This window comes from Zootoca vivipara, chromosome 9 (genome assembly GCF_963506605.1).
Source record: "Zootoca vivipara chromosome 9, rZooViv1.1, whole genome shotgun sequence".
Classification (NCBI taxonomy): domain Eukaryota; kingdom Metazoa; phylum Chordata; class Lepidosauria; order Squamata; family Lacertidae; genus Zootoca; species Zootoca vivipara.
Window position 1 is genome coordinate 76632915 of NC_083284.1, and position 27521 is coordinate 76660435.

Consider the following 27521-nt stretch of genomic DNA (forward strand, 5'->3'; position numbering starts at 1 on the left):
TATGTTGCAACGGGTACTTTAGGGAGGGCCACAGGGGCCCAAGAAAGCTGAATTACTCTGACTGATTCCTCTCACTTTTCAAGAATTGTGGATGCTTAATGAATTTGCTTATCATTATTGAACAAGGACCATGCTAGTTTGTGTTAGCAATTCGAGCACTTTACACCAGAAACTACTTAAAGTTGAAAATGAAGATTCAACTTTTAAAATATTTTGCCTTTGTGGGGGTGGGGTGGGGACCTGTAAATATAAATACAAAGTGAGAACTGGTGTAACATGCACAACCTGAATCCGGAAACTGACGCAGCAGTTAGTATCATAGTTTCAAACTTTGTTCTTACAAGCCCATGGGATCTAAGGGCATGCCAACAAATTATCATTTCCTAAGAAAGGGTTGAGTAGTGTCCTGTGTCAGGGAGTGTCTTTAAAATTATAAATCAACGCTGCAGCCATGACCTAAAGCTCTCACTGGGGCATCTTGGATACTGATGGTACCAGAGGGATGGCATCATTCAGAGGCCTGCATCAGAGTAAAGGGAGCAGCCAAACTGGAGATTCAGATATACTACAAAATCAGTGCCAATGGGTCATGATGGATGTTTCTGCATAACTGCAAGTTATATTCTTTTCATGGCACTGGTTCAAGTATATTTATGCAGTCCTTTGAGAATGACAGGGTTAAAAGAATAGCTTGTAGACACACTTTGCAGTAGTTGCCCCAGAGTTAGCAATGCCTCCTCTTCTTTGTTTTCCGGGATCACATTTGACCCTGTTCTTAAACAATTATTGCACATGCATCCACCCCACTCCACTAGATTACATGGCCCCATATGGCTTGCAGTTCCAGTACCTACAGTAATATTCTAAATCATAGAATTTAGAATCAACCTCCTCTTCCCTTCATGTATTCTATGGTTTTCTTTGTTCCTCTGCCATGAATTTATGTTCAAAGCACTGCATCTCTGTTTCCATTTTCCACTTCTGCCATTTCTCTTTGGCTGCTCCCTACCGTAGCATAGGAATGCTCTCCCATGACAGCCAATGGGCTCCCACAATGGTATTTAAGCCTTATCTTGCTTCCCAGAACTTCCTGGAATTATCTTTGCCCTTCATCCGTGTCCCTTCCCTTCCCCATTCCTATTGCTTCTTGTCCTTAGACTGGAAGCATGTAAGCAGGGATGGAAGAGGAATTCTTAGAATTAACCAGAGGCGGATTTAGGGCAGCACAAGCACTGTAGCAGCACTGGGCACGCAGCTGAGGAGGGTGCCTTCTTAAAGTGCTTGCCCGGTTTTGGGAAGAAGGCATGGCAGCTCTGACAGCCTCTTGACAACCCCAAACCTCTCTGGTCTCATTTCCAAAGCCAGGCAAGTGTTTACCAGGGTTTGGAAAGGAGGTAGGAGGGATCTAGCACACTGCCAGAGTCTCACACCTCCTTCCCAAATCCCAGGTTAATTTAGCACAGCAAGGACTGGGGGAAGGGTGTCAAAAGTTGGCCTCACATAGGGTTGCATATTACCAAGGTCCACCCCTGAATGAAAAAACTTAATTCACCAGTCCCAGACTTCTATGTGAAGCCAGAATACAGCTGTCAATTGGATTACATATTTCTTTGAATATTGCAATACCATTTTGGTTCAAAATATGCTGACAAAAATGCACATTTTACAGGAAAATAAAATGAAAAGCATACACAATGCATTGTCTAGAGCAGGGGTGTCAAACTCAAATTCATCGGGGGCCGCACCAGCAGTTTGGTCACCCTCAAAGGGCCGGTTGTGTCTGTAGGACTATGTGTCCACTCTTTATTATCATAAATTATTGTCACTGCATTCAATTATTGCTGTTTTTTGTAATAATGTAAGCTCAATCCCGCCCCCACGCGGATCACATTCCTGCGTCGTGGCGCGTGTGTAAACGAGGGAAATTTGAACAAAAGGTGGGGATCAACGGCTTCGGGGGGGGGGGCTCAACTAAACCTTCGGCAGGAAGGAGAAAGCCACTGCTGGGATTAAAAACCTGCAGATGGAAAGAGGGCTTCCCTCTCCCGCCCTGCACACACCCAAACTCCGCTAGGCAGGATGCCACACGCTGCAACCCACCCCATGCTTTGGAGAGGGGCAGGAACATGCGGTGCAGCGCCAACTCCCTGCTTTGCTTTTGCATCCTCCCTCCTCAGCGCCAGAGTCCCTTCCCCTCGCACTGAGGGAGGGCAGCGGATTTCCCGAGGAGGAAGGCGGCAGCAGCCCCAGCGGACGTGCATCTTCGCCTCAGAGCTGCTCTTCCCCCCACCTGCGCTGTTGTTGTCTTCGCCGCCGCCTCTCCCTACCGGGACTGCAGGCAGAGGAGGCTTGAAAACCTCCCTCCCCCCAAAAAAATTCCCCTCCCACCTACTCAAACCGCGAGGCGACTCCATCTGGAGCCCTACATCATGAGGGGCTGAGAGGAGGCGGCGGCAGAGCGGGAAGAGCAGGAACCCGTGCCGTCGTCGCCGCCTCCCTCCCGGCCGCCCCCCGGGGAGCAGCTCCGCCGGAACTGAGAAGCCAAAGGGTGGCTCGGGGGTGGGGGGCAGAGCAAAAGCCAGGCACCCTCCCGAGTGTCTATGAGGAGAAAACGGGGAAAGAGGGAAGAGAAACCCGGCTCCATCAAGAGAGCGGCTGTTGCGCTTCGCCTACTTCGCCCTCAGGCTCACTTCGCGCCCCTTTCGCCCGCTCGCTCGCCCACCTCCCGGATGCAGCCGAGGAGAGGAAGGGAAGCGGCGGGCGGCGGCTCCCCAGTGCCGCCTCACTCGCTCTCGGAGACAACAGCAAAGCCCGCCAAAAAAAATCCAGCGCTGCTCCGTCCCGGCACCAACTTTGCCGGCGGCGCCTGTAGGGCTTTCATACCTCCTCGGCGGGCTTCCTCCTCCTGCATCTCACTTCCCCATCTGGCCGCTGTGCCACTGCCTCCCTCAGCCTCATTCGAAATTGAAATTCCCTGGCCAAGGCTGTCAGCGCGGCTCCAGCGCCCCGGACTCCGCCTGCAGCCCCGCCCCTGGTTTTGACCCTTGGCCAATCGCAGGCTCCAGAACTACTGTCAGCGGTTGACACCCATAGTCTAGAGAAAGAATGCATATAAAAATTCATAATGTATGTATAATTTAAATGCATTTTTCCCTTTTTTTAATGTGCCAAAATTGGGATGAAATGGACCCTTGGTTGAGTGCATTTGAAACTGACATGAAATATAAATAAGTTCATTTGCTCATCCTTATTTATAAACAAGGGCCCATCTACGATGTGTCTTTGGATAGCACTGAGCTGGGTTTCAGGTGTTAAACTGATCAACACAAAGCTGGACAAAGTCGCATAGTAACTTTTGAATAAATGTTTTAAATAAAAATAAATCAATACATAAATAAATACATGCAGTTACATATTAGCCACAGTCACACACGCCTTGGTAATATCTAGTATACTTCTGACAACACAATTCAGCATGGGGTTTTGGAAAACCATTTGGAAACCCAGCCAGATGGGCGGGCTATAAATAATAAAATTATTATTATTATTAAATTTGAACACATGCAAAACACTCCTCTTTCAGGCACTCCCTCTCCATTGATGTTGGAGCATTTTGTTCTGTTCTACTGGACCTATGGCTTGCAGAACCTCTTACAAATGTCTTCCCTTTTTGGTTTTGCTATTGGCACATCATTATTACTTTGGGTTTATTATTATTCATAATGGTAAAAATAATTCAATTATTGCAGCTAATGCTGTTTGGTGCAATTTGTTATAATCTCTGAGGCTTTCCTTTAATTTGTTTACTAATTTATAACTTACTGTTTTATGGATGTTTCATAGCCAATAATGCAGAATGCACAAAACAAAACTATTCCTCCCTCAAAAAAGCAATAATAATTACTATTACTCCTCTGTGTGGCTCACTTTTATTTTGGTTCAGTAAAATTAACCCCCCCCACCAAATATGGCTTGTTAGCCACCCTGGTGGGACTGGGAAGCTAAGAATGCTTAATTCAATCTCTCTCTCTCCCCCCTCCATTTAGCCCTGAATGTTTCATCTCAGTCCTGGAGAGATACCAGATAACCGTCCCTCGTTTCAGCCTTTAGTAGATAGCTAGCGCTGCAACTCCAGCTGGTTCTATCAGAGTATCTTGTACTCGGCCCATCTGCGAAAGACTAAAGGAAAGACTATAGGTAGCAGGAGAAGGTTCTCTCACTCACCAGATCTGAGCAGGTTGAAGCAGTGAGTGAGAATAATCTCCAGCTGTGCTCTTTCCATAGCTGCCAAGTTTTCCCTTTTCTCGCGAGGAAGCCTATTCAGCATAAGGGAAAATCCCTTAAAAAAGGGGATAACTTGGCAGCTATGGCTCTTTCTAGAAAATCTACTTGCAAATTAAGGTCAGTGAAGTGACTATCTTCTTTGGGTGCAGCGATTAGTTACAGGGAATACTCCTTCCAGGTCACCTGGATGTCATTTTGGTACTAGGCAAAGGCCATTTTATTTTTCCAGGTCTTTTAGTCCTTTTGAGTTCTGCATGTTTTATCTTCTTATTCTAATGCATTTTACTGTAATTTGAAACATTTTGTAAGATGCCATGCGATAAGGTCTAAAACACAAATAAACAAATCGAGCGCCTGTTTATTCTATCTCTGCCTCCTTTCTCTTTTCCTGTTGCCTTTCCTGTATTGAAATTCTAAGTATAAGCTGCTTGGGGCAGAAATCTGTTCTCTTGTACTTTGTGAAGTGCCTCACACATTAATGGCACATATAAATCAACTATCAGGTAAGGTGCAATCCTATATACATTTCCTCAATTCATAGAATTATAGAATCAAAGAATTGTAGAGTTGGAAAAGGCCCTGAGGATCATCTAGTCCAACATCTGCAATGCAAGAATAGGCAGCTGTCTCCTATGGAGATTGAACCTGCAACCTTGGCGTTATCAGCACCACACTGTAACCAACTGACCTATCCAGGCTGACTTAGGTAAAGGTAAAAGGTGAAGGACCCCTGGACGGTTAAGTGCAGTTGAAGGCGACTATGGGATGCGGCACTCATCTCGCTTTACTGGCTGAGGGTGCTGGCGTTTGTCCACAGACAGCTTTTCTGGGTCATGTGGCCAGCAGGACTAAGCCACTTCTGGTGCAACGGGACACAGTGTCGGAAGCCAGAGCGTACAGAAACGCATTTACCTTCCTGTCACAGCGCTACTATTCATCTACTTGCACTGATGTGCTTTCAAACTGCTTGGTTGCCAGGAGCTGGGACAGAGCAACGGGAACTCGCCACTGTCATGGGAATTTGAACTGCCAACCTTCTGATCGGCAAGCCCAAGTGGCTCAGTGGTTTAGACCACAACACCACTTGTGTCTCCACTGAACTTAAAGACACTTACTTCTGAGTAGGCATACTAAGGATTATGCTAATGAGCTGTACTTTATAAGAAGAAAGCATGTACGGTAATTATGCTTAGGGATTGTAGCATGAATATTTTTAATGCCCTATCCTTCTGGAAAAAGTGGTGAAGACCACAAGATTATTTATCTTTATAACGCTTCTGCTAGCATTTTTGCGCACATGTATCAATGATATGAATGATGTGATGAAGGTGAAGAGCTGCAGACAAGGGAACACTTTTTTCCGTCACCTTTCTCTGAGGCTGGAGATTTTTAAGAGAGTCAAATGTGGCCTTATTTTTTAAGAATATTGATCTAATTCACATCTCCCTGATTAATTAATACATAGAAAATAAGGATTTTGTATTTCTTCAAATTTTGCAACACATTTCCCAGTTTAAAAAGTGCATAAAATAGGGTATTTTAGGATAAAATGCAGTTCAAAAAGTGCACATTTAGATAAAAATGTGGATTTAAATGCTACTTTGAGATAAATTTCCTAATTATGAATTTAGATACAGCTTTCACACAGTTTTACCACACCCACACCCACATAAATGCTGAAATGGGACGGAATAGACTTATGAATGAACACATGCAGAACTGTTATGGAATGGAATCCATTCCGAGTATATCCGCTGTCTTCTGATTCCTCAAAAAGCACTTGCAGAGTTGCAATGTGTATATTAATTGAAATGTAATAATTAGCCGTCAAAAGCCAGATGATCTATGAAAAAAAGTATTTCAACAGTTGGCAGCGGCAAGAGTCTGGTGTCAGAAGAGGAAGCACAAAAACATTAATTTAATCTAATGTCAATACATGGCACAGGATGAAACTTCTAAGTATGAAATCACCAATAGCAATTCTATTGCCTCTGCTAGATCCAGACAAAACCCCCCACAACACATACGTTGGAAGGTCTGTTGTGGTTGAGTCCAGTAATTTGTAATGTGGACAGGGCTGAGAGTTAAGGTACAGGTAATTGTTGGAGCCATACATCCTCAAATGCAGATGGCAGAGCATATAGGTTGGTTCTCTCTGTGACTGTCATTTCTCTTTCGTTACTTGGATTTTTATCCATGTCCAACCATGATGGCACTGGGAGCTGTACAACAATGTAAGCTTTTATTTGTTGGGAGGAGGTTATCACTACAGATACAATGGGCTGAGTTCCGTTAGATTCAGGTTTGTATAAGATGTGGATTATAAATATGGTGGGCCTTCTCGGTTGTGGCACCCGCCCTTGGAATGCCCTCCTACCAGATGTCAAAGAGAAAAACTGCTGGAATGGAGATCTCTAGCAAAAAGAAATACAGACAGTGGACTAAAGATGAGCGTTGGACACTCTAACTAAACATACATACTTGGTAAGGTTCAAAGGGCATTTTGAGAATGAGAATTTGTTTTCTCTTCAAACAGACGATAGAAAAAATGTTCCCACTGTTATTTCAGTATTCTCATTATCTTTTGTAGTTATCAATTAAACAGCTACAGCAGAGTAATTCGCTGGGTGCCTAAAAGTTATAAATGGTGGTGCTGGTCGAATTTGCCGAAGGAAATAATTCCACAATGGGGTACTTTCACAGAAAAGGCATCTCTCTGGTATTCATCCACCTAACTCAGGGGCCAGCAACCTTTTTCAGCCATGGGCGGTCCACCATCCCTCAGACCATGTGGTGGGCCGGACTATATTCTAAAAAAATATATGAACGAATTCCTATGCCCCACAAATAACCCAGAGATGCATTTTAAATCAAAGGGCACATTCTACTCATGTAAAAACATGCTGATTCCCAGACCATCTGCAGGCCGGATTGAGAAGGTGATTGGGCCGCATCCGGCCCCCGGGCCTTAGGTTGCCTAACCCTGACCTAACCCTTGAAGGAGGGGCACCTGGAGGAGGTCATTTGAAGAACTTGATGGCTGAGCAGCTTTGTATGGGAGAAAGTGGTCCTTCAGTAGATGCAACTGGTTCCGTCTGCTGTCTGTTTTTCTAACTTTTATATTCAAAAAGGAAAATCCCTACTGGAGACATTGAACATTTCTATACCAGCAGTTTCAACTTATTTCATGTGGTATAGCTGTTGATTCTTGGGGGGATTGAACTAAATGCTGCAGAAACATATTCTTTGCACCGGAGTTGAATTCTATGTTGAATAAAGTGCCAAAACACGCTCTCTTCTACTCGACTGTGCTCTTTTGCAGCTATTTATTCCCTATCCAGATGCTAGTCTCTTAGGGATGCTCAGGCTAAAAAAAGCTAATGGATCTAAAAGGCCACTGGCAGCCACTCTCAAATCCTGCCATACAAATGGGAACACGACCATTAGGAACAGTTCAGCTGTTGAACTCCCAGTGAGGAGTTTGGGGATTCTGACTATTTCCTTTTCCACATACTGGCTGAATAAAGGATATAGATAGATAGATAGACAGAGAATTTGCAGCAATCACCAGCCACTGCAATTTGTGCAGAGAGCACAGACACAAAAACACAATTATGCAGATAAAACTGCAATATATATTAAAAAAAATAAAACTCATAATCATGGCCATTATTTTTATGGTAGTCACTAGAAATTCTGTGGTCTTTGCTGTCACCAGCTTATTTTGACCCATAAGGGGCAAGTCACATCATAATCAGCTGAACACCCTGGATGAGATAGCAGTGATGGGTGGATTAACTCCTTAGCCCAGGCTTCCTCAACTTCGGCCCTCCAGATTTTTTGAGACTACAATTCCCAGCATCCCTGACCACTGGTCCTGCTAGCTAGGGATCATGGGAGTTGTAAGCCAAAAACATCTGGAGGGCCGAGGTTGAGGAAGCCTGCCTTAGCCTGTGCCAAAAGCAAAGTGGCAGCGCTGGAACCAATGTTTTAGCGTGACCATCATGTCAACATATACAGTGGTGCCTCGCTAGACGAATGCCCTGCTAGACAAAATTTTCGCTAGACGAAAGGGTTTTGCAATCGGAGATTGCCTTGCAAGACGACGAGGTTTTCTATGGCCGTCGCTTCGTCTTGCGAAGCGTGGCCATAAAAAGACGGAGCGGCTGCGAGTCAACCTCTGATCGGAATCCCAAAAGGCATTTGTCTAGCAGGGAAGAGGCAAAGGAAGAGCAGCTGTCAGCGCCTGTCAGCTGATTTTCCTTTGCCTTCTTTCCGCGCTACAGCTGGTTCCCCTTTGTGTTCCGCTGGTCTCTGCCAGTTGCCACGAGTGGTGAGGGGTAACCGGCAGAGACCAGCGGAACACAAAGGGGAACCAGCTGTAGCGAGGAAAGAAGCCGCTGTAAGGCTTCCCCGAGCCAAGGGGAAGCCAGGCGGCGGCTGCCGAGGCAAGCAGCTGTGTGCCAGACGGTGGGGGGAGAAGCAGAGGAATGGATCATTCCTCCGCTTCTGCCCGCTTCCTCGGTGAAGGCAAGCAGGCAGACAGCCCGCCTGCTTGTCTTCGCCGAGGAAGCCGAAGCGCAGGCGGGGTGGGGGGAAAGCGCAGGATCTTTCCTCCGCTTCCCCCCACCCCTCCCAACACATCGGGGATCGTACAGGGCTTCTCAAGCCCCGTATGATCCCCTCTGTGTGACAGGCGCCTTTCCCCCACCCCGCCTGTCACACGAAGATCGGCGGGCGCTGCTTGCCAGGGCTTGTCAACCCTGGCAAGCAGCGCCTGCCGATTTTCGGCTCTGTCCCCTGGAGCTGAAGAGAGGCAGGCGCTGCTTGCCGGGGTTGACAAGCCCCGGCAAGCAGCGCCCGCCGATCTTCGTGTGACAGCGCCTGCCTGCCTGCCTTCCCTGCTGCCAGTCCCCCGGAGCCCATAGGAACACATTGATTAAGTTTCAATGCATTCCTATGGGAAACCGGGACACGCTAGACGAATTTTTCGTAGGACGAATTGAGTCCTGGAACGAATTAAATTCGTCTAGCGAGGCACCACTGTACCATTCTGAAGCACTACTGAAGAAAGTTCTCCTATATTTTAGAATCCTTAGATCCTGTAGACAAGATGCCATTGTATCAGGAGGACCATTTCAAAGACAGTCATACCAGGGAGTGAAAGAGTTTCAAAGCAACAGGAACTGAACTTCAGCAGTATATTGTTTCTAATGGCACAAAACTCCATTTAACAATTAAAATGCTAGAGTCTATGGGAGACTATTTATAACTATAAAAGAAGTTGTTTCTTGAGTATGTCCCTCTCAAGTCAGATCTGCCTTATTTCTTTGCTACTCTATAAACAAATCCCAGACTGTAAGTGTTTAATCAGAAGGGCATGTCACTGCTTAGGTCAAGCTCTGTACCTTCCCATTTCTCTGGCTCCACCATTCGGAAAGCTCTGATTTTCCGGGCGGGGAGAGTTCTTAGTTTTCATCTACTATTTATCTTGTCTCTCCACCCCCACCCCCCGCCCCCATGCTGAGTTTCACAGAACTGGCAATTGTACTATTTCATGAGTTTAAAAGATCATTTAAAAAACTGAATGCTGGTTTACATTTTTTCCCTTGTGCTCAGTATTTTGAAAAAGGCAAGACTTCAAATTGAATGCCGCTGAGAGAGCATGCAGTTGAAAAGTCAAGCTTATTTTCAAACTTAATTCCACCTTCCAAAAAAATATTATATTACCATATTGGCCCAAATATAAGCCTCACTTTCCCCCCAAATTCCAACCGCGAAAAGTTAAAGTGCAGCTTATATTCGCGACCTTAGGGTATGTAGCCAGGAGCATGGGGCAAAGCAGTGTCCGCCCTGTGCGTAGTTCCCCGGGAAGGGGGAGAGTGAGGAAGGGTAAAGGCCACCGGCAATGCAGTATCCCCCCCCCCCGAATGCAGCCAGAAGCAGCGAGGAAGGGAGCAGCTTATATTCGGGTATATTTTCTTTTCCCCTTCCAATTTTAAAGGTGTGTCTTATATTCGGGTGTGGCTTATATTCAGGCCAATACGGTAAGTCACAAAAAAGAAATAGCTATCTATAAATACACTGAAATGCACATCTTTTTGCTCATCTAACCTGCAGGCTCTGTGCACTGAAAGCAGTATCCTAAGCACGCCTACAAGAAAAAACAAACTAATATCAGTAATATTTTAAATAATAATTGGACTAGCCCATAGCACCAGGAGAAAGAGGATGAATCCTTATTCCAGTATCACTATTCCCATTAAATTTGTGTACATTACCCCCAGTCGCTGTTTGGCCCCTAGGTTAGGAGGAACATGGACACCCATACAAGGGTGCTTTAGGGCTAAATACAGGCATTGTGTGTATGTGTGCAATTTTAACTAGGAAAGCAGCATGAGGGGAAAGGAATAAACCTCCCTTCCTTTGTGCTGCAATCCTGATCCAATTCAGCCCCACTCCATGACTGGTATTGCACTTTTTTCATTTAAAAATGAGGACTATCATAATAACAGATCTCCCCTGCCATAGTGAGTAATATTGATTTATTTACCACTTCCACATTTTTAAAAACCATTGTAAAAACAAACAAAGAAAACCAGTATTGAAAGGACCAAATGAATTTCTGTAGAACTTGGCATTCCCAGTGAGTGTGTTTGGGACTCCAGTTAAAGATCGCAATCCTGCACGCAACAGTATGTGCAGGCTGTTTTTGTGTACAAGTAGGTGTTCCTAATTTTCACTGACTTCAAATGGCCTTAAAAGGGGTGGGATTGCAGCCTAAGCCTGTAAAGCAATGAAAACTGTGACACCTTTTAAACGTTGTTTAGATAGCCATCTTAATAAAATTAAAAGGATAAACAGCCCTGCATTTAAAACAGATAAACTAGTTCTAAGAAAAACGGTATATAGATAGGTAACAGATGTAAGAAAATATACAGCCAAAGGGGGAAGGGAGGGAAGGAAGGAGAAAAAAGTTTGGAAATGGACATGCACACACAAAGAGAGAAATATCCCCCCCCCCGGTTCTCCAGTTATAAATGTGGGCAAGGGTCTGTGCCTTCACAGGCTGCTCTGCAGATGTCCTGCTCTCCTAGTTCTTGTGCGAATGCCATGGGAAAAAGCAGAAGGGCCACAGGATGAATTATTTTCTGGCATTAGAGCTGCTTAAACATGAGTGAGCAGCGTTTTCAGTGCCCTAGTGATTTCACTAGTGAAATGTTTCTTGGTTCAGTTTTCTTTCTTGTTGGAACTGTTTGCATTTGGGCCTTCAATATTTCAAAACTCCCATCCATTTTGGACTCCCTTCTCTTTGAGTATTTCTGACCATGGGATCTCACCCAGTAGCTCCTTAAGCTTTTTGAATTCAGACAGCAGGTGTAATAAAAATATACAATCTAAAAATAAATGCCATGCAAATAACGCACCTGACCATAGGACGCACCTAGTTTTTAGAGGAGGAAAACAAGACATTTTTTTTTTGCTTTCTTGAATTGTCCTAGGCATAGCAGCCAACTCTTAGAGGCCTAGGGTGCCTTTGCCCCTCCCCCATTAAATATTTGAGGAAGCTTCTTTTGCAAAGGGGGAAAGCTCCATTTTTGTTAGGATCAGCTCAAAGTTGTGTAGCTGTTTTTGCAAATGGGAAAAGCCCTGTTTTTTTGGGGGGGGGGGTCAGCTCAGTGTTGTGCATCTTTTTTGCAAAGGGGGAAAGCTCCATTTTTTAGGATCAGCTCAAAGTTGCTGAGTTTCCTTGCAAAGGGGAAAAATCCTGTTTTTATGGGGTTCAACTCACAGTTCTGCAGCTTCCCTAGCTTCTCTGCATTTCTACAGTTTCCAGACAGATAATCTGTCTTCAAAGGCCAGTCACATGTCTCCCTCTACAGACAACAATTGAGGCCTAGGCAAGGGGCTGGGAGGGGCCGGGAAGGGAGCTAGCTCTCTTATCTCTCTCCCCGATCTCTTGCAATCAGCTGCTGAGCAGGTTCCTTTCAAAGGGCTCATTCCCTCTTGTTAGCCTTTAGCTCTTTCCTTAAAAAAAAGAAAAGAGCTGCCTTTAGCCCCTGGGCAATTCGGCTCCAGGGACCACGCATTTCCAGGGACATTTCCTCTTACTTTTTAGGAGGAAAAAAGTGCGTCTTATGGAACGAAAAATACGGTAGAGAGTCTATTTTTAAAAAACAGAACAGACTATGGATAGGAAAATGAGCAATTCCAAGAACCGTTCTTTCACAGGGTGACAAAAGGATCAGGTGGAATGGACACTACAGGAGATAGGTTTGGGAGGGGAGGGTCAAAATGGCAACTGGCCCCAACCAGGTCAATAGAGAAGGCCCCAGTGTCTCACTTCCGCTGCTGATTCAGCCATGAAGAATGGCGGTGAATGGAGACAACTCTAGAAAGGGAAGAGCCAAATGGTTCTAGCTAGGTTGTTGGAGAAGCCTCTAAGCACACAGGAATTACCGTAGTGATATCCCAATTCAGTGAATGTGGACTGACATCACCATCAGAAAAAAATCCCCAAATGGTGGATACGTCCATCCATTGTCCCTGAAAATTCGAAATATAGCTTTCTGCAATGCTATTTTTCTAGAAAAAGAGGTGCCGGAACTCACCACGAACACCTCCCTTGTTCTCTTAGAATGGAATTGGCGCCCACCTGAGAGGGGATGGAACTGAGTCCAAGTGAGCTCTGGCTGGAAAAAATCCCTGGCTTTCTGTTGGATTAGAATATCCTAAACACAGAGCAAGTCACTGTTTTTCTGCCTTGCTGAATCCACTATACTCAGAGAGAAAGCCGAAGATTTACAGCCTATAAAGCTGTCACATGGGTCAGAACAGACAGCGGCTCTCATCATCATGTCAGGGCTGACTTTTTTAAAAAATTACTGTTTGATGTCAGGATTACCTTGAAGGGAAAGGAATGACAGGCTTGGTTACAGGCCTAGCAAGTAGAGGCAGGATTATGGACTCCAAACTTTTGAAAATTCTGATATCTCTATGGCGGTTTTTGTTATGTGAATGGTGCTACAGATCCCCTGGGTGGGCTATGCAGATTCCCTGGGGTCCACAGACTACCAAATGTGCACCACTGCCTTAATTGATCTATTTAGTTGTAAAAACTCTAGTGTTCAAGGCTTATCATATTTCCTCACAAGAAATGACATATTCAATGGAATTACAGTGGTACCTCAGTTTAAGAACAGTCCGGTTTAAGAACGATTTGGTTTATAAACTCCACAAAACTGGAAGTAGTGTCCCGGATTGAGAACTTTACCTCGGTCTAAGAACGGAATCTGAACGGCAGAAGGGCACTGGTGACGGGAGGCCTCATTAGGGAAAGCGCACATTGGTTTAAGAACAGTTTCAGTTTAAGAACAGACTTCCGGAACGGATTAAGTTCGTAAACCGAGGTACCACTGTATGCCTAAAAAAGACTGGTTTTTGACACTGCCTGACACTATTGGCAATCACCACTTTCTTCAGAAAGGCTACTAGTAGGCCAGAGTGATTATTAGTTATATCCTGCAGAATAAGACTACAGCTAATGGAAGAAAATATGATCCAATGAAGGTATGAGTTTACATCACCACCTCCACCATTAAAGTTATTTATGCACCAGCTGATTTTAGTGTTTGTTAGCTTAAAGAAACAAGAGTATGCCCATTTCACATAAAATTCAATTTTCAGTTACTTTGTTGTTGTTTAGTCATTTAGTCATGTCCGACTCTTCATGACCCCATGGACCAGAGCACGCCAGGCACTCCTGTCATGCACTGCCTCCCGCAGTTTGGTCGGACTCATGTTCGTTGCTTTGAGAACACTGTCCAACCATCTCATCCTCTGTCGTCCCCTTCTCCTTGTGCCCTCAATCTTTCCCAGCATCAGGGTCTTTTCCAGGGAGTCTTCTCTTCTCATGAGGTGGCCAAAGTATTGGAGCCTCAGCTTCACGATCTGTCCTTCCAGTGAGCACTCAGGGCTGATTTCCTTCAGAATGGATACGTTTGATCTTTTTGCAGTCCATGGGACTCTCAAGAGTCTCCTCCAGCATCAAAATTCAAATGCATCAATTCTTTGGCAATCAGCCTTCTTTATGGTCCAGCTCTCACTTCCATACATCGCTACTGGGAAAGCCATAGCTTTAACTATACGGACCTTTGTCAGCAAGGTGATGTCTCTGCTCTTTAAGATGCTGTCTAGGTTTGTCATTGCTTTTCTCCCAAGAAGCAGGCGTCTTTTAATTTCGTGACTGCTGTCACCATCTGCAGTGATCATGGAACCCAAGAAAGTAAAATCTCTCACTGCCTCCATTTCTTCCCCTTCTATTTGCTAGGAGGTGATGGGACCAGTGGCCATGATCTTGGTTTTGTTGTTGTTGTTGAGCTTCAGACCATATTTTGTGCTCTCCTCTTTCACCCTCATTAAAAGGTTCTTTTAATTCCTCCTTCAGTTACTTACTACTATGTAAAAGTCTAAAATGTAACCAAAATGCATCCTATTCTGTGAGCATCCAACAGTAGTGTAAACACTGGAGGTTGGATCCCAAGAAAGTAACTTTAGGATCCCACCCAGTTTTGGGTATAAATGAGATATGAAGAGGTCTCTCTTAATGAAATGCTTCCATCAGACGTGGTGATGATGCCCAAAGTGTTCCATAGCAGTTCTGCACTGAATTGCTCATTAAATCTAACAGCAAATGATTCTGAATATTTATTCACATTCTTCCCGAAAGATTATTGTATTCCAATCAATATTTTAAAATTAGAATAATTTAGTTAAAAATCTTTTCCCATGCCACTAATTCTGAGTCAGCCTGCATCAAATACACAATTCAGAACAATAACATTTCTGCATTGCATTTCCAGAGTCTTGGAGCTGTAAGGCTGACAAAAAAGAATAAAGCACAAGGTTGATGTTTTATGTTGAAGCACTATGCTGTCAGATTAATGATTTGGGGCACTGTGGGATAAATGAACCGTGCCAGCCATATTTGCATCCTGTCATGCAAGTTCATGTGTCCAAGTACTTCAATCTGCAAAGATTTGCCCAGTTACAAAATATTTGTAATGAATATGCAAAGGTTTATTTCTTTTAAAATTCCCAGTACGGTAATGTGGGGGAAGCCAGCTCATCTGTCATTCATGTTAATTTAATTATCAGACCACATTCAATATAAAATGCAAATGAGTTCATCGGTTGATAACACATACTAATTGTGTTCATTAATTAGATCAGATAGCAAGGAGAAAACCAAAAGTGCTACAAGTTGCAAGGGGGTTGTTAATTAAAGACAACGTTTTGAATTAGAAACTGTAATCCCACAGTAAGCCCCTGATTGGCTTACCCAAAAGCAGAAGGATTACTCTTATTACTCCGGTTTCACTTGTACACCCATCCATGGTATCGTGGGACCTGTTAAGCCAACAGAATTAATGGTGGCTAATAAAGTGGGGAGATTCTGCCAGATTTGCAGGTGGCAGTGTGAAGAAGGTGGAGGAAATCCTGACCACCAAACAGCTGACTTGGGGGCAAACAGACCCTGAACCTTCCCTTTCTCTCTGAAACAATGATGTGTGCATCAGTGTGTGCATCAGTGTGTGCATCAGTGTGTGTGTGTGTGTGCACAAGCGTGCATAGTTCTGGGCTCAGATAATCTGCTATGAGTTGCCCTCCATAGTTGGAGCAGGGCGGGGGGATAGAACACATTTTGCATGCAGAAGGTCCCAGGATAGTCTCTGGCAGGCATTGGCAACCTCCAGCCCACGAGCCGCCTGCTCACCAAGCCGCCCGATCAGCAAGCACCTATGGATCTATTTTCTTTTATTTATGATTTCATTTATACCACAACTTTCCCTCAAGGTGCTCAAGGTGGCGCCTGTGTTTCTCCCCCTCCTCATTCAATCGCCACATTGACCCTGTGAGGTTAAGTTACCCTGAGAGATTGCAAGTGCCCAAGGTCACCCAGTGACCTTCATGGCTAAGTGGGGATTTGAACTCTGTGGTCTCCCAGGCCTTTACATCACACTGGCTCATGGCCTCAGCCAGGGACGGAGCTGGGGGGTGTAGGGGGCGGGCCGCCCTGGGTTCCACTCTGGGGAGGTGATATGAAGAGGTCTCTGCGCCGAGCAAGCTTTTTACCTGGAGACTGGAGGGTCGGGAGTTGGGGAGCGCCGACTGTCACCCCCCATCCAGCTCCAGGGTGGCACCCACCCGCCACGCCGAGCGAGGCTTTCTAGGCTGGAGGCTCCGTTTAGGCTCCATTTTGAAGTTGCGGGGGGGGGGGGCGTGATCCCCCTCTACGTAGCACGCATGTGCAGCGGGATGCTGTGCATGCGTACAACGTAGAAGGGATCACACATCCCCGCGACTTCAAAACGGAGCCTAAACGGAGCTTCCAGGCTCCAGGCAGATAGCCCGCTGGTGTGATGGGTGCGCTGCGCCAGTGCGCTATCTGCCTGGAGCCTGGACGCTTTGTTTAGGCTCCCTTTTGAAGTCGCGGGGGGGGTTGCGACCCCCCTCTACGTTGTACACATGCGTCATTACGTTGCGATGCATGCGTTGTTACGTAGCGACGCCACGCTCCCCCGGGTGCATGGCAATTTGCTGCTCCGGGTGTCGCAGCAGCTTGCTACGCCGCTGGCCTCAGCCCTTCGTGCTATACAGGCTGCAAAGCCTTGCAGCTATACAGCCTCTAGCACTCTGAGACTAAACACAGCCTCAGACTCTGCCTCTTGGCTGCACTCACAAAGGCCATCTGCCATGGTGGCACAATGCCTACTCACAAGGTGGTCAGACCTTTGCCTCGGGGCACAAGTGTCAGCAGTGATGGGCACAGAATGGACTTGTCTTGGGAATCTCTGTTGTCTGCTGTTCCTGGCACGCTCACAGGGCCCAGCCCTTTCTAATGAGCCACATCTGTCGCTAAATTTCTGCCAAAAATAAAATAAAAAAGCTAACCTGTAAGAGGAATTTTGGCACTTCTGTATGCCAACCAGGCCACTTTTATTTTGCAATGGGAATTCAAAGAGTGCAGTCCTGCCTCTTGGGAATTCAACACAAATGCATAACTAAAATACAGTCAGAAGGGTGTGTGGAAGAAGTGGCAGAGGCCTGTTTCTGGACCCCTGCTTCCCTGGAGTTAAATGATGCTCCATATTCCAAAATGCTGCTTTTAGCTCTGGAGTCAGCATTCTGAAGGACTGGTGCCAGAGAAGGCAGAGTCTCAGCTTCTAGTTATTGTCATGCTAAAAGGATGGCGACGGGCTATAGATCTTGAGCTGGGTGAAATAATGTGTTTGGCAAGCAGAAGTTCCCAGGTACAATTCTTCCACATTCACAGGTATTGTTTTATTTTATTTTATTTTTATACTGCCCTTCATCTGAAGGTCACAGGGTGGTTTACAAAAAAAGCACAAAATGCATATAATAATAGTAATAATAATGCCACCTCCTGATATTCATTTAAAATGCCATTGATTTAACAGCCCAAGACTTGGTTGAAAAGGAATATTTTCACCTGGTGCCTAAAGATATGCAATGATTTGCCCAGAGAGCCTCCCTGGGGAGATCATTCCATCAATGGGGACCCACTGCAGAAAAGGCCCCTTCTTGTGTTGCCACCTTCTGGACCTCTTGTGGAAGGGGCGGAGGGCCTCACATTATGATCCCAGAACCTGGGTTGGTTCCTATGGGGAGAGGAGTACTGCAGTCCTGGGCCATTTAAGGCTTTATAGACTAATTGGCAGCCAGTGCAGTCAGAGTGCAGGTAGGGCTGGCAGACCACTGCCTGAAACTATGTAGAGCTGCTGCCAGTCAGAGTAGCTGAGCTAGATGGGCCAATGGTCTTGACTCAGTCTATGGCAGTTTTCTATCTTCCCACACAAATTGCACACATTGCTCCATGTTGGCCTGAAGGTATTGCAGCACCAAAGCAGTTCTCAGGAAAAATTCACTTGTTTCAATGTTTACAGGCAATCCATGCATTTAGTATAAAAGCATTCAGGTGCTGAGGAACTTATGTAAATGAATGGGAGAGGAGAGGAGCACAGAAAAATATTGGCTAACTAAATGCCCAAATACTTCAACACATAAACCAAAAACCATATTCCGCTCTGAGTTAATACATTAATAAACTTCTTTTTTAAAATGGGAACTAGCTATCATATTCTTTGTCCCAGCAGCTCAAGTGAAGGTCCAACCAGAGATCTGCACAGCAGCTTGCAGAGTCTGATCCAATTAACAGTGCAGCACTACATGTGTCTACAAAGTCGGAAATCTCCTCTTACCCTTCATTTTAACATTAAGTGCCAACAATGTGGTTTCAACATCAAGTCAACTTTTCCTCACTTACCCTCCCTATCTTGCTTACCTTTCTGTAGACTCAAATTTCATTGACACTTTGGTTTACATTACAGTCATACCTTGGGTTAAGTACCGGTATGCTTCAGGTTGAGTACTTTCAGTTTAAGTACTCCGCGGCCCCGTCTGAAACGGATTAATCCACTTTCCATTACTTTCAATGGGAAAGTTCGCTTAAGGTTAAGTACACTTCAGGTTAAGTACGGACTTCCGGAACCAAATAAGTACTTAACCTGAGTTACCACTATATTTATTTATTTGAAAATTATACACCATGTTTCAGTTCTCATAAAGATATTGCCCAATTTCAGGTCCCCTGACCTTTTGGGAACCAAGAAGGCCTCCTCTTCTGTTAATGGTGATATTGGAGGTTTCAACGTAGAACAGAATCTTTGGACTAATTCCAAAAATACATTAAATCTTGCAGTTTCCTTCCAATACAGTCATACCTCGGTTTAAGTACGCTTTGGTTTGAGTACTTTCAGTTTAAGACCCGTCTGGAACGGATTAATCCACTTTCCATTACTTCGAATGGGAAAGTTCGCTTCAGGTTAAGTACAGACTTCTGGAACCAATTGTGTAGTTAAACCGAGGTACCACTGTATTGCAAAAAGCATGAAATCCAGTATAAGCCACAGTTACAAGAAAGTGAATGTGAATTCCTAGTCCGTCACACAAAGCGTTTAATTCAACTGATATTTAGGTGCAGGTTTGGGGGCAACCTGCATAAGAAGAAGGAATCTCTCTAAGCGCCATTCTTCAATGTAAGAAAAATAACACGGCATCGTTAGCAATGCTATTGACAAAAACTGGGATCAAATTTATTACTGAGAACCACCACTAAATTAAATCCCAAATGCCCCGTCCTATTGAATGCAATTTGCACTAATACCTGTACTGTTTGTTGGTACTAGTATCTTCTATCCTTTGGGAAACTGTTTAACAACGAAATTCTAACCAGGTTTACTTCTAATACATTCTGTTGATTTTTCTGGGGCTTACCAAGTAAGGAACCCTAAAGAAAAGGCGATGCTATGTTGTGGCTTCTCTAGGACAAGTCTTCTCTGTACTATTTTGCTCTGAGAAAGGCAAAAGGCCTCCTCAGTGGCAACCTCAGTTGAGCTGTAATCTGCAAATGGATGGCCTTACCTGATTATCCGGGTGCTTTACAGTGAAGTAGCCAACACACAAAATGACTTCATGCAAGAGGGCTTCACAGGTGTGCTGGGAACAGTGCCACAGCAAAGAGCTTATAATGTGTCGGAACGCAAGGGACAGTCCTTCAGCGCCCACGATAGACTGAAAAACAAACAAAGAAGAATTAGACCTTTTTGCAGATGCCCAATGAAACCAAAGACTGGTTTTGCTAAAAATCACATGACTTTGCAACCCTTTACATTGGCTTGTGCCTATTAACTTCAGAAAGAACCTTGCATCCCAAACCCTGCAGTGTAGGAGGTTGAACTAGATGACCCTCGGGGTTCCTTCCAACTCAAAATTCTATGAAAAAGCACATTTTGTTACCTCAGAATTTGTAATATGCTCAGGATGTAAAAATTTGATAAACCAGTCATACAGTGCTTTAGGATTTGTGTTTGTTTTTTGGTTAAACGAACCAAAGAGTATCCTCTCAATTTATGTCTCGCTTCCCTCCACATGATATCCCTTATATGCACTACTGTAAATAAAGAGTGAATTTTAATTTCAAAAGGGCAGAGATGACTTTGCTGGCACTCTCGTTAGCATTAAAAACCCAATTTAATCAGACCAATTTAACAATGTATCTTCCAAGAAAGCATACTTCTAATAAAAAAATTTCAGTAAAAAAGTAAAAGAAGAAATACTTTTTTATTTTACTGATGCTGTAAAATATATGCTTAATTACTAATTTGTGAGTGCGCTGAACAGCCACCCTCATATCACATATAAACATTATTACTATTTATTAAATAGCTATACTGCCCTTCATCCGAAGGTCAGAGTGGTTTACAATATAAAAACGCAAAAATACATGAAACGATAACTCCCCAAATTCAGCTGAAATTGCAGCTTATTCTGGCTTCTCCTGAGCTGGCTAGGGGTTTGCTGAGTGTCAAATTAGGCTGCATGCTAAAAATATGGCTTAGTCCAGAGAATGGTCCAAGGAGGTAAGAGAAGAGATCATCACTCTTCACAAAGAAGAAGCAGGATACCAAAGGATAGTGAAAGCACCAAATGTTCCAAGATACCAGTAGTACTTTAAAATAATTATTTGGTAAGGTATAATCAAAAGAATAAGATCCTTGTTAGCTTGGTTGTGTGTGTGCGCGCACACACGTGAAATGATAGTTAGCTGAGGGAGAAGAAAAGGGGCTCCCTGCTTATTCTGGGGAGGACTCTGGAAAAGCCCACTTTATCTTCACAGCCCCCAGCCTCTATTTAATAAACATGTCAGCCAGAAAAAGCGACACAAGGTCAAAGGGGGAACGTGATGTATGAGGAAAGAACATCAAAGTCTACTAGCTTGAATGGAACAACCCTATAGGCCTGTGGGAAAATATCTGCCATCTACAGTTCTTAGCTCCCTGTCTTGGAGTTTGCATAAAATAGATGTGTTTAACCTACATGGCAGAGTGGACACATGCCAGCCCAAAATTCAGCAGAAAGCTGGGGTCTTCTCCCCTCCCTCCTCCCCTCCCCCAACAGCCATATTTGCTTCAACAAGATACACCTTCCATCACCCAAATTAATATGCCATGATAAAACATTTCCTAGTGTAATTTCACAAGAACTTAAGCTCTGCTGGATCAGACAACAGTCTCCCCTAATTCAATATTCAGCTAGATGTCCCCAACAAGATCAAAAACTGGGCATGAAGGCAACAGCCTCCCTCCCTTCTGGGGCCACAGCAACTGGCATTCAGAGAAACATTTCCTCAGAAATTGGCAGTCTCAATCAGGACCATCCTTACCATTAGGCAAAATGAGGAACCCTGTACTGGGCATTATGAAAGAATAGAAAATGGCTAGTTATTTAATGTGGTATTACTGTTGTATTTTTAGTAGCAAAACAGCACTGAGTGGCCCTGAGTGGGATGAGGCGTGACCCATTGAGTAAGGCCCATTGAGTTCAATAGGTATAGCCACCGAAATGATTTGGAGAAACAAAGTTGCATGTTGACAATTTTATTAAGCCCTTCCCCTCAACTTACTGAGTCATTTCACTAAATCTCTTCCAAGTCCCAATACAAGACAGTTGGCAACCTTGCTTGCTTGACCACCATTGGGCTCTGAGAGGGCTACCGTACATGTACTTTCAAAAAGTGGAAGGTGTAGCTCTGAATTCCAGAGCCATGTCTGATAGCATGGTTTCCAGGACAAGGTTCCAGGCTGCAGGTATCCTTGTGCAGCAACTTGACCACTGACTCTCTGGATTTGGCTTCAGGCAGAGGGATCTTTTGGTCTCTCCTGCCGGTTTTTTCTGGCTGTGCTCATCAACCCCTTAAACATCATGGCACTTGAGAGAGTGGTCAGACATAAATGTTGACCACCCAGCAGCCAAAACAAATTTGAGGGCCAACCCCCCTGTGACCCAGGACCAGGACACCATTGGTCACCAGTCTAAGGAGCACCTCACTTCAAAGTCAGAACCAAGCGAGCAGCTGCCTGCCTTCTGAGTAAGCAATAGGACTGTGAAAGATGGAAGAAGCCTTATGTTCTGTTTCTGCCCATCCTTCTGTAGGGGTAGGGTATGACCGCTGGGTCCATGTCTAGCTAGACTGCATCAGGAAAAGCTTTTCTGGCATTCATTTAACTGGTTCTTGCATTGACGTCCCCGGGAGATTGTCTCAGAGTCATTTACTACAGTGTATTACATGCTGACATCTTCTTAGGTTTAGTCCGTTTTCCCCAACACAGGTTCCCATATGTTCTAGTGGTCCATGTTTAACCTTCTCTGATAACAACAGGCACCAGAGTTTGTATATAAATGTTAAAAGTAATTTTTCAAGGAAACAATGTATTTCCCTTTTAACCAGTTTTAATAGCACTTCAGAATCCTGCACTGCTTCTCCCTGACGCCTTCCAATTGTTTAGACTCTGAAGATAAATGGAAAATGTACCTATGAACTTGGGGATTATTTGTGCTTATCTGAATCTTCATACTGCCCATAGTCCTGCACTTGGGCTCATCACCTTTTGAGAAAAAAGAGCTGCTTGCCCCAATTGCTTAGCCAGCACACCCTTAAAAAAAAGAGGGGGAACCACAGTACACATGACTCTGCACCCCCCACAAGTTCCAGGAGCTTTTCAAGGATGCACATGTCTGGCACCAAAGGGGAGATGGGTGTCAGGAAGTCCTGCTTCCAGTTCTATGGATTTTGAATAAACACATACACATAACCAGGGGAAGTCTCACATCCCTCAAGCATTTGGGTGGGGGGTTCAGGTTGAGTGCAAGTGAAGTGTGGGCTGCATTATGTCAATGAGCAGCCTTGGGCTCCTGTGCTCCCCCCGCCATCCAACCCTAGTTTCCAATCCTGGATGGCAAGGTAAGTGGAAGCCATAATTTACCATCTTAGGTAGGACTGAAGGTACATAGTGTGCCTACTTCAGGTTCCTTGCTACTCATCCATGTAATGCCATGCCATGGGTGGTGGGGTCTGAACCACCTCAGTGTGTGCATACGTTGAGGAGTGGTGGAGAATATTACCTGGAAAGCTGGTAGATCCAGAACTGCAAAACTGTTGAAGAAACGTAAACTCTTGAGAGCCACTTGAACAGTGTTCTCAGCGTAGCTCTCTTTTGGGCTAGTCGTGCTCAGGTCAGCAATTGTGCCATGAAAAAGAATGCAGTATAACATGTGCAACACCCCAACCAGGTCTGTAGTCTCAAGAGCGGTTGTTAGCCCTGTGGGATCCTGATGAACACCATCAAATATACTCCAAGACCTGCTGAAGAAAGCAACAAAGGATCTTCTTGTAAACCAGCAATGTGAGCTAGGATTATTTATATCAGGCTTTTCTATTTAAAAAAAGTGCAGTGCCTTCATAAGCTAGGTAGGCTTTAAGAACACAGAAATATATAAATAAAAATATGACATATTTTACAGCGTTTGACAAGCAAAACCAAGGATATACTAGCAAGCCTTCTCATCATTTTATTGCAGGAATGGCTTTGATAACCCCCACCCCTTCCCATTATGCATTGCTAAAAGCTCAACCATTTGAATTACAACATCCACTTGGTGGGTGTGCTTTCTCCTCAGGTGCTGATCTCTCTCTGCAAACCTAACGAATTAAAAGATGAAATGGGAAGGAACGACATTCCTCCCACCTCCTCTCTCCAATCTCTCTAGCGTTCCAGGCAAGAGATCATCCTCACTTCACTTTCAAAGGTGAGAGAGGTGGAAGAGTGTTGAGGGCAATGAGGTCTTCATGGGTGCCATGTTGGGGATACTGCCTGTTGGGGGTGAGAGACCAAATTCGGTGCAGCCAGCTTGGCAATCCCTGAACCACACAGAAATCTTTGCCAGAAGAAGCCGTGGATTAGCATAGTTGACAGAGGTAAGACAGGGGTCAGCAAACTTTTTTAACAGGGGTCAGCAAACTGTCCCTCAGACCTTGTGGGGGGCTGGACTATATTTTGAAAAAAAATATGAATGAATTCCTGTGCCCCACAAATAACCCAGAGATGCATTTTAAATAAAAGGACACATTCTACTCATGTAAAAACACCAGGCAGGCCCCACAAATAACCCAGAGATGCATTTTAAATAAAATAACACATTCTACTCATGTAAAAACATGCTGATTCCCGGACCGTCCGCGGGCCGGATTGAGAAGGCGATTGGGCCGCATCTGGCTCCCGGGCCTTAGTTTGGGTACCCCTGAGGTAAGAGGAAAGCGACAGCACTTGGCAGGCTTAAACCCCATGGATTCCAATCCCGCCTAGTCAAGTGGCATGGGATTAATTCCAATCTGTTGCATCTGAGGATGTGGATGGGCCGCTTGGAAGAGTTAAATCAACCACCTGTCTCCTTGTTCCTTGCACATCCTGGCTCATAAAAGCGAGCTGGGCAGGGCTGGGCGATGGGCTCTGCAGGGTGGCGAATGCTTCCCTCTGTGAGGGAGCGGTTTCCTCACTGTGAGAAGTGAAGTTACAGGGAACCAGCCAGAGGGCGTTCTCAGCAGTAGCGCCCTCCCTGTGGAATGCCCTCTCATCAGATGTCAAGGAGATAAAGAACGACACTACTTTTAGAAGACAGCTGAAGGCAGCCCTGTATTGGGTAGGTTTTAATGTCTGACGTTTTACTATGTTTTTATACATACTGGAAGCTGCCCAGAGTAGCTGGGGAAACCAGCCAGATGGGCGGGGTATAATAATAATAATAATAATAATAATAATAATAATAATAATAATAATAATAAAGCCTCTCTATGCATTGTGCCCAATACCAATAGTAGTTAAACTGTGCACTCCACTTATCTTCCAATACAGATATCAGAAAGACCATTGAATAGGTCCAAAATGCCTTTGGCCCCTTTTTATGAACCAGGGAGTATTTGTGACACAATGCTAAACTCGGATAGTGTGGCTTACATAAATATGATGCTCCTCTGGGGCAGAGGAGCACATCCAAAAGGAACCAAGAGTTCATGGGCATAATGGCTTTCCAGTTGCCTATTTCCCTTCTAAATAAGCTCACTTAATTCTTGCCTGTAGTCCTTAGCATTTGGTGAATATGCTGTCTGCCAGCAAAGGAAGGCAGAACAACCAGTTGTCAAGAAAAATTGCATATATTTTATTTGTCACCCAGCAGCCAAAACAGACATTACCTTAATTACTGAAATAAAACACAAGACAAAGGCAGCCCGTATCCCTTTGATCTTTTTGACCTCAACTTTGATTATTATTACAGTATTTAAAAAAACAACACAAAAAATTCCTAGCACATTCTGGGGACACATAGCCAACAATTCAGCCTCTAGCTTAATGAGCATTCCATGTGCTGCCCTTTCATTACAAAATTCAGCACAGTGAGAACAAAAGAAGAATAACTGTGCTCACTCTTACCGGTAAAGGCCAGGTGGATGTGCAGATATACTATTTGGAGATGTTTTGTATGCATGTGATTAGCTGAGAGTTTTTATTCTGCACCACCAAGCTCTTCCAGTGAAATGCCTCTGAAATGTCCCTGTTTTACGGACACTGGCACACAGATCTTAGGAGGCTTCACGAGAAGCTTGCTAATGCCTCTGGAACAATTCCCACTAACTTCAGTGAACTTTGGAGTGGGCCCAAACAGTGCTACAGCCTTTAACACTTGTGTCTGTTACAGAATTTAACCATCTTCATCCAGGGCTCATAAGAAGCCAGTAGCTTTTTACTTAAGAGGTTCTCACAGGAAAAGGGGGGGAAGAAAAGAAAAAGGTCTCCATTCTCAAAAGCGGTATGACAAGCAGCCCCAGGCCTTCAAAATATATGGGTGAGAAGCTACCAGGGAACATAGCTGCCAAGTTTTCCCTTTTCTCGCGAGGAAGCCTATTCAGCATAAGGGAAAATCCCTGTAAAAAAGGGATAACTTGGCAGCTATGCCAGGGAACTAGACAAGGAAGATTAATTGCTCCCTACGCCCTTCCCAAAAGAGGAAGCTATGATAACTCTCGTCTTCCTCTCACACCTAGAAATTTGGAGTAATAAAGAGGTTAAGGATGCCTCAGAAGATGTGGAAATGATCTTCCTGAAGGTGGGTTACCATACTACAGTGCATACATGCTGCTCTACACCTGTGTATTATTTATCTATTAAAGCATTATTCCATCCTTCTTTGACCTGGGGTCCCCAAGTGCTGTTGAAGTACAACTCCTGCCACCCTGATCATTGGCTAAACTGGCTGGGGATGATGGGAGCTGAAGTCCTGCAACATCTAGAGACCCAGCATTGGAAAACTCTCCTTTCCTCCAAGGAGATCAGGGCACCACATGATTCCTTCCCCCCATTTTTTCCTCACAACAACCCTGTGAAGTGACTTTAGGGTATATGTGACTGGCCCAAGGTAGGGATGAACGATTCTACCAATGACACTTACTTTCAGTTTTTCCATTAAGATCCATTTAGCCCCAGTTCTGTATCAGTTGGCAATTTAAAAAAAAATTGCACAAAAGGTCATGTACATTTTCATGTCCATTCCTCCCAATATAAATATACAGTTTTGCCTAATCTAGGAATTTTTACAAGCAATTTCCCTTGCTATTACACATTTTTGTCTGCACTTTCCCCTAGTGCATGCATCCTTTTGTTTGGAGAACTTCACTGCAAAATTAAGAGATGCATGAATTTCAAAGAATAGTTGCATTTTGGTTTGTATTATTGTGACCCGAGAGAGTGGGGATTGGAACCCTCACCTTCTTGGTCCAAGTCCTAAACTCTACCCATTACACCATCCTCACTCTTGGGACAGAACACAGGCTTCTAGCATACCAAGCAATGAAAACCGAAGCATTAATATACCAGTGAACAAATGGAGGCGCAGGCTTCATCAGAAGCATTAAAGGTTTATCAGCAAGCTATAGCTTAGGACAGTGATGGGCAACCTTTTGAGCTTGGTGTGTCAAAATTCACCAAAAAACCGAGCATAACTCGGGTGGTGTGTCACTTCGAGAAAAAAACCATAATTTCACGATATTTATAGTTTAAATAACAAAAATGTATAATTGTAATATATAACTGTATTTAATAAACCAAAAACTAATTATTTAACCAAACCAAAAAAACCTTTTTTATCACAAAGTGCCCAGAGTTGTTAAGCTTTTTTGGGGGAGCTGCTGATCAAAGTTTTGGAGGTTTTTGGGGGAGTGCAAAAGTTGCTTCGCTTTTTTGGGTGGGATGCCCCAAAGCTGCTGC

General features: G+C 44.4%; 1 protein-coding gene across 5 annotated transcripts in view; it reads right to left on the reverse strand.

Annotated features, from left to right (window-relative positions):
- Window positions 1-27521, reverse strand: part of SCAPER (S-phase cyclin A associated protein in the ER) — a 198242-nt gene that overhangs the window by 9590 nt on the left and 161131 nt on the right. For 4 of the 5 annotated variants that reach the window (XM_035112175.2, XM_035112171.2, XM_035112173.2 and 1 more), the window contains 2 exons: window positions 23329-23569; window positions 19789-19938 (listed from right to left, as the gene is read on the reverse strand). In XM_035112175.2, the coding sequence (XP_034968066.2) occupies window positions 19789-19938; window positions 23329-23569 (391 nt within the window). The remainder of the gene's footprint in view (window positions 1-19788; window positions 19939-23328; window positions 23570-27521) is intronic. The other variant, XM_035112172.2, reaches the window with a different exon arrangement.